At 44.3% G+C, this 12187-nt stretch overlaps 1 protein-coding gene across 2 annotated transcripts in view; it reads right to left on the minus strand.

The window, feature by feature from the left end:
• Positions 1-6772: 6772 nt before the first annotated feature.
• Positions 6773-12187, minus strand: part of LOC308300216 (glutamate receptor ionotropic, kainate 2-like) — a gene marked incomplete at both ends in the record, with an annotated part of 144959 nt that continues 139544 nt past the window's right edge. For both annotated transcript variants that reach the window (XM_080744025.1, XM_080744024.1), the window contains 2 exons: positions 6773-6940; positions 10317-10567. In XM_080744025.1, coding sequence (XP_080600151.1) covers positions 6773-6940; positions 10317-10567 — 419 coding nt within the window. The remainder of the gene's footprint in view (positions 6941-10316; positions 10568-12187) is intronic.

Raw genomic sequence — 12187 nt, forward strand, 5'->3', positions numbered from 1 at the left:
AGCTTTTCCCCAGGATTTCATATTATACATGCTGAACTCCACAGAAAGAAGTCAACGCTCATTTCTAGCCCTGTGTGAACTCCAAAATGTCTGAGAGACGCACATCTATGGCTCGGGATAAGTTGGCATGAGGCTGAGCACTATAACACAGTGATTGTTAAGATGGCAGGTGTCTGGGTCACGCAGGAGTAAAGTACTTTACCATGGAATGTGGGGTTTGATTACTCATGGTGCATCTGGCTTGGCTGGGCGCTCCAGTGAACAGAATATGCTTGCAGGAAACATGCTTTAACATTAAGTCTTCTAAACAAATAACTATAGTCACTCCTTTACTTCCTGTAAATATTCATAGTTACGGGTTGCCTTTGTTTATGTTTATTTTCCGAAGTGTAGTTGCTTATTTGGGTCTTGCTTTTAAGATTATTAAAAAAGCTGATGTAATAGGGCTCAAGTGGTGAACATGGTCGCTTCTTTTGGGCTTGTTTTCATTGACCAGTTAGCTTGTTTCACTCAGAAGAATTTCACAAAGAATCTGTCAAATGTGGCAACACTCCTTCACTGGTAACCAAATGGACCCTTATATATATTTTACGCTCTCAAGAGAAAAATGATTGTTAAACATCTGCATTACTTAATTTACAAGAAATCTCCACTATAATGTAGATTGTTATTTTGACTGTTTGCCTGATGGCATCTCTCCTAACTGTTAGGAGAGATGCCTTCAGGCAAACAGTCAAAAAACATCACATCAATAAAGCATGAAATTGTGGACAAAATCTTATTCAACGTTAACGAAATATTCAAAGTTTTTGGTCTGAGAGTCTCCATCTCATCAAATGGTGGTTCGTGGCAAAAATGCTGAAACCATTTTGTTTGACACTGCCAAGACTGATGCAATAACTTTGTGCTCTGCTGTGAAATTCCTAGTTAATCAACACAGTTAATCTTTGTTGATGTATCCACTTGTAACTCAGAGAGTTATAATTGAACTGTGTACTAGGCCTTGAATGGAGAATTTCTCTTTGCTCTTGAGAAACTGTTCCTTGGCGAGGAGCCAACACTATCTGTATGACATGCCAAAGTCACATTCAGAAAGCAATTTTCTGTCTACCAAACAATTTCACCCATTAATTGTCTAATGAGCAGGACCTTATCCAAGGATACCTTTTTAGGCGGTGCACTTACAGAACAGGTCTTAATATGATGGAAATAATTGTGACAGACGAAGTGGTCCCCGTTGAACGCACTGTCGCAGGCTCTGACCTTCCCTGTCAATGTGGAGGGCAGACAGGGCGGCCATTTATGTCGGTGTCGGCCGAGCCTGGGCAGCAGAAACGGTTTTCATCATTATTATCCCCAGAAAAGACTTGTCATAAACCCAGGGCTGTCTGCCTGCTTGGGAAGGGAAATAACAAGGACCAAAAAATACAGAGACGTGGAATGTTCTCCGTCACTATCAGGGAGGGGTAACCGGTAGAGTCGCCGGAAAGAAACTTGCAGAGATTGTTAATCTTGTATTTGTTTTGTTTTACTGAGAATAAGGTTATAAATAACTTTAGGATTACGCATATCTTTCTGAGGTTAAAGTTATACCATGTAACTTTTTTTATAAAACAAATCTTAAAATTGTCCTAACTGTTAAATCGCTAAAGTTTTAGAACCCCCACTCGGTTATTTTCAGCTTCTAAAGCCTTCTCTTTATATGTTTTCTATGATCCCTACCGGGGACCGGTTTTCGCGGCAAAATGACGTCATCATACTACCGGCCAATCACAGCGAGGGTTATACACTGCCGGCCAATCACAGCGCATCTTGGAGTGGGGTCGCTAGGGCGGCCATATTTGTAGTCTCCCGTGTGACTCTATACTCGGGTGCACGGTGAAGCATGGGTGAAGGAGTGTATCTCCGGAATGGATGAACGCACAGGAACCAGGGACCCCTCAAAAGATAGATCTCGGCGAGGTGGAGGCAGGCGCGGGGGTGTGAGAACCGAAAAACGTCCGAAAGACGCGGACGCGACCGAGGTTTGCTATAGAGCTACTGACCACAAGTTGAGCAATTTACACAGTATAGCTTTAAGATTAGGAATTGGGGTTAGGTTTTGGCACCGTTTTACTGAGGTTAAGGTTAGGAATAAGGTTAGGTTTAACCGTTTAGGCATTTAACCCATTCAGGCTGGGTACACATTTTAGTGTATGGGAGGGGCTTACATTACATGTACAGTATGTATCAACATATTTGTTTTTGTAGGCTGATTTGGGCCTATCTATAGGTTAGGCCTAAATGGGTTAAGGATCTCAATGGAAAATAACAAATAAGCCTTGCCTTACCCGAGTTTCCTTTTAGTTGACCTTGTACCAGTGAACTGTACTGTCATGAAACTGTACCGTTTCCTTCAAAACTTCTAATAAATACCTCAATCAATCAATCAATCAAAAGGCATAAACCATCAGCCCAGGCGAGTTTCTTTCCGGCGACTCTTCTGGTATTCTCAGGGAGGTTGTAGTCAGTGGTGCAATGATGATTCAATGTTTGGGGGGTCGCGAACGTCGCTCAACACCATACAGGTCTATTGATATGCATATAGGCTTGTTTCTTTGTTAAAACAGTTGTCGAGGTGTGAACCTCGGCTCAGAAAAGATATGGGTCGTCGGGGGGGGGGCGCGACCCAAGACCACGGCAACACTGGTTGTAGTGTTGTGGTGTATCCATCCATCAATCCATCTATTCAGTATATTTTACTGTACGTGTGTGTGTGTGTGTGTGTGTGTGTGTGTGTGTGTGTGTGTGTGTGTGCCTCATAAAACCTCTGCAGAATGAACAGATCAAGGCGCAAAACTGACAGCAAGATAAACAAGACATAAGCCTACAAAGAGACAGATGCCCAGCGCTATTACGATCTCAAATTCGATTAGCAATTTAACAATTCTCAGATGCATTCACTTCTCTGCCAGCACATGCATCTGGTTTTGGTTACCTAATCAATTTATGGAACCTGACATTTGAGGAAATTGCACAGCAAAATGCCAGCGATGGCTGCTGCTCGATCCGCCCCATAATGCACCGCGTCTCCCGTCTTGCAATCAGGGGCGTCACAAGGGGTAGGAAAGTGGGACTGAGTTACTGGGGCCCAAGGTGGAGGGGCCCTAATAACTTTATCTATTGAAAAATAGCAGATATACAAGCTCGGTGCCGCGCTGCGAGCTTGTAGATCTGCTATTTTTGAAAAGTTGTGAAAATGTGTGAAAATCTTTGAATATATGTATTTTTTAAGCGAACATTTCTAACTCAAATTTTGCTTCTGGGGGTCCCTGGAACTAAATATTTTTTGATCGGGGTCCGTGGCCAAATACATATCATCTTGGGGGTCCTTGACATAGGTTTCTTGCACACATTTTCACGATTTTTCAAAAATAGCAGATATACAAGCTCGCAGCGCGGCACTCTGTGCCGCGCTGTGAGCTTGTATATCTGCTATTTTTCAATAGTTGACATTCATGGGGGGCCCGCAGTGAATCCTTGTACCCAGGGCCCAGAATTTGGTGTGACGCCCCTGCTTGCAATAAGCACTTATGAGACAGTTCCATTTGTATGAAAACCATTCTTTGTTAATGACACAAAGCAAACAAACAATAATGACTCTTTTTTAATGGCATTATTTGTAAACCCTTGCATCAATGTCAAACAATTTCCATGACCTCATGTTTGTTTTTTCAACGAGACAGCCTTCTGGGATCTTTGCCGACAAACGCCTCCAGCTTTTTCGATCGTTTTTACACAAGCAATGACAAGCGATACTGGTAGAACGCCACACACAGACAACGCCTTCCCTGTCACTCTCCACAAAGTGTACAGGTGTGTGTTTTTTCTCGTTATTTTGGCACAGCAGAGATCTTGTCGGTGGCACGGACCGACCGCTATGCGTTTCTTCTGGAAAATGACATCTTGAGTAACTAAGCTATGTGGACAGGGGCAGTGATACGACATCCTCCCAAGGTAAGGTGACCTATCAAGGTAACCTACAACAGTGGTTCTCAACCTCTGGGTCGGGACCCCGCCCAGGGGGGGTCCCCAAATTACTTTGGGGGGTCCCCAGATGATTAGCTTAATGTGAAACACTGTTTTGTCACTCAACAGTAAACAAACCAACATAAGATTTAAATGTATAGAGGGTATATATGCACATTTCTAAAGTGGCAATTTAAGGACTTTTTAATACCTCTAAAATGACAAATTAAACTGGCCAAATTGTCAAATATTAGAGGCAGAAATTGTGAAAATAGCCGATCTATATGCTCACAACGCCTCAAATTATTTTGGGGGTCGCGGCCTGAAAAGGTTGAGAACCACTGACCTACAAAGCAGGGTTGGATTTGCTGGTCATATTCTGGTCAGATTTAATTAAATACCTGTATCTCCTTTTGAGAAATGTTGACCGATATGTTTGATAATATCCAAATTTAACAATTAAAAAACAAATGTACGTCCCAGATTACCCCTGGTAGCCCTATATTTTGGGACAGATGTGTCAAAATTTGTCACAAATGTTTTTACATTTAAAAACAGCAGATCCACAAGCTCATATGTTGGGAGATTGTAGATAGCCTATTTTCACTACTGAAAGGATATATGGGGAAAATGCCCCCCTCTGTTTTTCTTTACAAATCGAACCCTGCTACCAAGTATGCTCGTCATCTCACCCACAGACCAGAGACTGAGGCTCTGAGAGAGGAGTGAGATGAACCCTAGTCTCGCGGAGCCAGACTGCTATTCCACGATCTCCCAATGCTATATAGAGTCTGGAACTACACCTCCTGAAAGCCGAGAAAGGAAGCCGTCATCTGTTCCCTTCACGTAAATATATTTAAAAATATTCCTTAAATATAATTTTTTGACATTTCTGATGAACAGCAAGCTATATGGTTTGACTAATTTTGATTCAGATTCACTGAAAGCGGGGAGGAGGCCGGACAAACGTGTGAATCAAAAAAGCAACTGGGGTATGGCTGGTTCTTGTAAAGGAACGCATGTTTCGGTGATGGCGACAGAGTCGCCCCGTCTCAGGCGACCTTGATCCACGTGAGACACCGCCGAGCGACGGTAGCAAGCGAGTCGCTGTGTGGAGCGCTGCGAAGGTCGCTTGAGCTGACTCAGCACCGTTAGAAGTTGTAAACCAGGGGCCAGAATAGTAAATCTTCGTCCCCCCGACTTTCGGCACCTCCGCACAGTCCAAGTGAACACAGCAGAGCGCTCCCTTCCTCCGGTTCAGCCAATCACAAGCTTCCGCGGGCGGGTCTTGCCTTACCCAAGATGCTTTTTTGATACACGCGACCTTCACACAGACCGTTTGATGGAAGCATTTTAACATTGTGGGAGACAGCAGTCTGGCTCCAGAGACTAGACTAGATGAACCCCAACGCACAGCTACATCAGACCACCATTAGTCATCAGTGATCTGGGTTTGGTGGGCTGAGTCGGCATCCGCTGCTACATGTTGTGTCCACAGAAGGGGCTACTGTAATACAAAGTACTACAAAACCTGTTCTTGTACAAAAAAACAAACCTTTTTTTGTTGTAGAAATCCTGCATTTAAACGACAGCGGATAGAATGAGAGAACTGCAGACTGTGGATAACGACTGACAAGATGACAGTATACGTAGCATGTAGAGGCATTCAAAGTAAGAGGCATGGCAGCAAGTTCTCGTGAACGGCAGAACTTTGGCACAATCAATGATTCCAAACTAAATAGCTCTTTTATACATTTCGTTGTAAAGAAAAACGAACATAAAAACTAAACAAAAAAACATTTGGCACTAACTGTTCTGCTTACTGTTGTGAGATGAGCATTTGACTGGATATCTTTCAAACTAATTCCAAGTGAAGGGAGGTAATTGATGGCACCACGCACATGAAGAGAAGACAAAAGTGTACAGACGTCAACAGAAACAAACAAACACCAAACTTATTCTCAAGGTGTTACTGTCACAAAAGAGTTCTCCATTCTGGTGTACTGGAGGAGTGTGTGTGTGTGTTGTGTGTTGCGTGTGCGTGCGTGTGTGCGTGCGTGTGTGCGTGCATGCGTGTGTGTGTGTGTGTGTGTGTGTGTGTGTGTGTGTGTGTGTGTGTGTGTGTGTGTGTGTGTGTGTGTGTGTGTGTGTGTGTGTGTGTGTGTGTGTGTGTGTGCGTGCGTGCGTGTGTGTGAATCCACTGCCAGTGAGGAATGAACCTACAGTTAAGTTCTGTCTCAAGCCTTTTTTTTGGCTCCACCTCAAGTCAACAGACAGAGCCATGTGATCCAATGCTCCGTCGTACCTCTCGTCGCCACGCAAACTCTCCTCTGGAAAATTGAAGCTCACAGTGAGGAGACACTGCCCGGGTATCATCCATGTTTCCACAGGAAACATCTGTCTACAAAAAAAAAAGAAAAAGAAGAATTGGACAGGGGGCAAAAATGGATACCGTTGTGACTATCAACCCATGTCCTTGGTTTTAAGTCAGCATTGATTTGACCGTCCCTGTCTCTGTCTAGCGGGAATGCTCCATTGTTGGTGTATTTATCTATAAACCAATGACTGCGGGTTAAAGTCTGCATTGGTCCGACCGCAACCCCACGCCGCCTGCCGGAATTCCCCCCACCCCCCCAACCCCCCAACGAACACCCCCTTCTTCCCCACACCCCACCCACCCCCTCCCTGATCCAACAGCAGAGCGAGGAAAGCGGACTCGGATTCGGACGTGTTTTTCTTCTTCCTCCCTCCTTTCGGGGCCATTTCAGGCCATGGTTTCCTTCCCCGGCAGTCTGCGGTCGTTGAACGTGTGCATGTTAATGACCTCCTCAGTCTTGACGATGACAGGAGGCTGCATGGGCTTCTGTTTGAGGCGGCGCTGGCACTTCAGGGACACGCGCAACTCGTCCACCATGGCACTGCAGAACGACCGCTGGAGAGGAGAACAGAGAGAGAGGTACAATTTTGAGGTATATTTTACTTTACTTGAGTATTATATATCCAAATATTGTACTTTTACTCTACTACAATTATTTGAAACCTTTAGTTACTAGTTACTTTGCAGGTATAAATTATATTATAAAACATACATGAACCACTTTAGCCCTATTTTATACCTAGACTGTTATACCTAGACTAAATAGCCGATCTGCAAGCTCACAACGCGTCGCAACGCGATCTAGGGGTTGCCCGCTGGCCTAGTGGTCCAGGTCTATACCACATACAGTAGGCTCTGATGCCTGACAGCGTGTCGGAGTCCCGATCCTGATGACCTTTGGTGCGTGTCACTCCCCATCTCTCTCCCCATTTCCTGTCAGCCTTCTGTACACCTATCAATTACCCCCCCCCCCCCCCCCCCCAAAAAAAAACAAGCTCACAATGTGCTGAGACTTGTTGTGAGCTTGTAGATCTGATGCCGGCGCACAAACAAACCTATACTGTAAATACTAAATCCCAACCTGAATCTTTGGAACATTGGGGCTCTTTCATTATACCTTTCAGTTCCATTGATAATGATACAGAGAAGAGGGGGGAAGGAACAAGGAACAAGGGGGGACATTTTAAAGCTTGTTAGAGGTTTTTGTTGCTGACCACCTCTGTTTGCTTACTAGCTCTAAGCTATTGATATTTGTATGTTGGCAAAAAAATATATAATGATAAAGCAAACTCATAATGTGCACAAAAAGAAACAGAGTGGCAATAAACGCAGGGTGAGGGAGGTAGAGAGAGAGAGAGAGAGAGAGAAAGAAAGAGAGGGAGAGAGAAAGAAAGAGGGGGAGGTGTAAAAAAACGGGGTAGTGAAAAGATGGAGGTGAAAGGGTGGATGAGGGGCAGTGGTGTAAAGTAACTAAGTACATTTACTTAAGTACTGTACTTATTATTATTAATTACAATTTTGATGTATTTGTAATTTACTTACATTTACTTACATTTCCAACTTCCAATCCTTTTACTTCTACTCCACTACATCTCGGACACAGATATTGTACTTTTGCTCCACTACATTTATTGTCTCCACCAGCCGAAGGCTGAGGGAGAGTATGTTTTCCCCTCCGTCCGTCCGTCCGTCCGTGCGTCCGTGCGTCCGTCCGTGCGTCCGTGCGTCCGGGCGTCCGTGCGTCCTCGCCGTTTGTGAACAGCTAATCTCAGTCACCGTTGGCCCGATCGCTGCCAAACTGAGCACACACACTCCCTGGATGCCAATCTAGAACCTCTGCCCCACATTTTTCAAATCAGCCTCATGGTGGCGCTATAACAGGCCGATTTGTGTGGCCTGGTTGTTACCAGCTAATCTCCGGCGCCGTTGGCCCGATCGCTGCCAAACTGAGCACACACACTCCCTGGATGCTAATTCAGAACCTCTGCCCCACATTTTTTAAATCAGCCTCATGGTGGCGCTATAACAGGCCGATTTGTGTGGCCTGGTGGAGACCTGTGCTCGGAAGAGCACTGCTTCTAGTTTGAGAAATGTAGTTACTAGTTACTTTGCAGGACATACATAAACCACTTTAGCCTTATTTTATACCGTGGCTAATTGAAAATACCAGACGCACAATGCATTGTGAGCTTGTAGATCTGCTATTTTCAATTTTTTTTTAACTTTTGGTTCTTTAAGTACTTATTGATGGCAATCATTTTATATTTTTACTCAAGTACATTTTGAATTCCGTACTTCTACTTGTAACAGAGTATTTCTACATTGCAGTATTGATACTTCTACTTAAGTAAGACATTTGAGTACTTTTTCCACCACTGCCGAGGGGCTACTGAGAGGAGAGGGAGGAGAGGAGCGTTACTACTGTAGGTGATCAAGAGGACGTGGCATTTTCCTCATTTGCAAATTCTTGGAAATGTTGCGACCCATTCTGGCAGTTTTTGATTAATGATGGGCTGGGAGACATGTACTGTATGCAGCGGGTGAAAGAGCCAGAAATTAATTACCGTTACAACACAATAACACGCTGCTCTGCTGAGGTAATTATGTAGATGTAAATAATTAGAACGCAATATCAAAAGGACTACAGCAATTATCCCTAAGAAATTATAGAAGTAAATATACCAGAATGTAGACCGCATTACCGTGGCTGCGTGATGAATCACGTTGCAATGGGTCCAAATATAAAACCCGCTCAGATGGAACGGAATAAAAAAAGATATTAATATATTCATCCTGCTGCCAGCAAGGAACAAATTGAAGTAGAAAGCAAAGCAGGGACACATACTGTGTGTGCTATGTGAATGGTAGTTTTTATTACTTCAAATAATTACAAAAACACTTTCCTCACCTAAAACTTTGTGCTACACAAAGTTAAAATATGGAAATAAGAGGTTTCTACTTTCTGCCTTACAACGATGGTATTCATTATATCTGGAACAATGCCTAAACGACATCACCAATAATACACTAATAAACCTGGCCTGTGGTGTGATTTTTGAGGGGACAACACATAAACCCTGTTCTAGATGGCTGGCCCCTTCGGCGCCACGCAGAGAAAGAATAATAGAAGTGATATAATATTCATTCAAAACCAATCCCCCTCTGTTTTTCTTCGCAAATCAAACCCTGAGATGACAAGTATGCTTGTCATCTCACCCACAGACCAGAGACCTTGAGGCTCCAAGCAACAAATCTCTCATCCATAACCGCTCACCACGAACATGAACACAAAAGCAGCAGATCAATGCAAGCTTGTAGAACTGCTTGTTTTCAAAAATATTTTTAATGTAAAAAATATATATATATATATTTTGCCTGGCAGGCCCAAAAGTGGAAAAAAAATAAACAAAAAATCTTCTATATCTTTGGAGCAGATTGTCACGAGTAAACAGGGATTATTTTCCGATTCTACAAGACCCGCGTCTTTTGAATGCTCCCGTGCGCAGATCCGAGCAACACAGAATATTCCGCGATTTTTCTAAGGTACAGGTGAAAAACGCCCATTAATTTATCAACCACTTTGGCATCCCAATTTTTGGAATGGCATTATAGGCGAACATCTTCAAACATGTTATCTCTTCGCCCCCAAACAAATAGCTAAAATAGTTAGGCTCTCAACGCATCGCCAGGCTATTTCAGAAACGGGGCGTAAGTGTTACTTTCGCCACCCCCTATTTCTTTCTGAAATGACGGTGCCATGGCATCGGTCCGACGTCTCATTGTTCCGACGTCCCATTAGTCCGACTAGTCCATGCTAACCTGGTGAATGCTAACCCTAACCCTAACCAATGTAGGACTAATGAAATGTCGGACTTATGAGCAGTACCCGAAATGACGCCTGTGCAACAAACTATAGGCTTCAGCGGTGTACCTTCTCCAGCTCGGCGTTCTGCTTGGACTTGTAGAGGACCTCCCCGATGGCCACGAACACGGACAGCACCAGGCCCGCCGCCAGCACGATGAAGATGCCGCCGATGTTCTGCACGCCCAGGGCGCTCGCCTCCTTGCTCTCCTCCTCCGGACAGCCGTTCCCTCGCCACCACTTCTCCTTCATCATGTGCAGCTTGCCCTCCTCCTGCAGCTGCAGGATGGCTATGGTGATCTTGTCCCTGTACGGAGAGCCTGCAGGGACAGAGGAGGGGGGAAATGGAACTGTGAGAACAGTGGATCTGGATAATACCCATTGTACTACTAGTAGGGCTGGGCAATCGAAAGATAATACCGGTATGTCGCAAACCGATATTTAGAACCGATAACAGCCTTAATCTTGCTCGTGTGGGTTTGCAGAATAACTGAGAAGCAGGTTTTGTTTTACCATTTTTTAATTTCTTATACACCAAGAAATAGACACGAAAAACCTCCAATCGATAATTAAAAAAATCGACTAAATCCATTAGTTGGAATATTAACCCTGTATTATACTTTATTGTGTGATGTCCAAACATTTTGAAAATAGCGGTTCTACAAGCTCACAATGCATCGCACTGCATCCAGTGGCGTAGGGGAGGGGCACGCAACCCCCGCAATGCAGGGGGGCCTCCAGCAGAGGGGGGCCCCCACAAAAAAAAAAAAAAAAAACTGCAACAGTTGTTTAGAATGGACATATCATACTCAATGTCCAACAGATTGCTTTGTGTTAACAGCTGTGTTTCTAGTGTCAATCTCCCTCTGGTAGAGTTGGCACTAATCATGTTCATACTCCGCTTGTTGGTGGTGTAAAAGTTGTGGTATTAAAAGCTTAATTGTGTATTTATATGTGCTCCCCTCGACCCGACGAGTCGGTCATTTGCAAAAGGGCCCCCACCCCCCTCCTCGCAGGGGGGCCCCACAATTTTCAGAAACGCCACTGACTGCATCACGTTGTGAGTTCAATCGTTCATTATTAATCATAATCGAGGCAAACATTTCAAATAATCGTGATATTGACTTGAAGTCATATCACCCAGATCCACAACATACAGATAGAGATTTTGCCAAAACAGTCAGTCACATGCTAGTGGGTGGATGTAACAACTAGTTCGGTATGTGCTTATAACCTGTCATGTTAGCGTTATGCACAAAAGAGGGACGTTCTTGTAATTCCTAATACAAGTACAGCTAATCCCTGTATTCATAGCCTGCTTCCAGAATTACCATCCCTCTCTTCAGTGTGTGTCACACAGCGCACAAAGAGTTGGCAGCAAGGAGTGGGCGTTGTGCACATAGAAGCATGGCTCCCGTTGAGTCTTACAGAATGAGCATGTGCACGTGTGTGTATGTGTGTATGCGTGCGTGCACTGTATGCATGTTCATACTGTATGTACCTCTTGTTCCTATTGTACATAAACAGAGAACATCAAGGAAGCTTAGGTTCTACATTGTATTGTGCAATATATCTGTGTGTGTGTGTGTGTGTGTGTGTGTGTGTGTGTGTGTGTGTGTGTGTGTGTGTGTGTGTGTGTGTGTGTGTGTGTGTGTGTGTGTGCGTGCGCAAGTACATAAGTGCTTGCGTACGTACGTGCGTGCGTGCATGCCAGTTCGCAGTCGTACCATGTTGACTGGAACCAGTCACCATGAGTGTGGCTGCACGCTAAGTGCGAGTGTTTGTAAATATGAGCATGGATATTCATGTGGGATACGGTTGTGATTATCGGAGTGGGCTGTGTGCGCGTCTTAGCGGCGCGATGAGGAAGACGGCCCAAATCCACAGACAGTGGGGAAGACGCTGGAATTAGCGACATGGTATTAAGACACAGTGGGGGA

The sequence above is a fragment of the Nannobrachium achirus genome (assembly GCF_963921795.1).
Source record: "Nannobrachium achirus genome assembly, chromosome: 16".
NCBI classification, from domain to species: Eukaryota; Metazoa; Chordata; class Actinopteri; order Myctophiformes; family Myctophidae; genus Nannobrachium; species Nannobrachium achirus.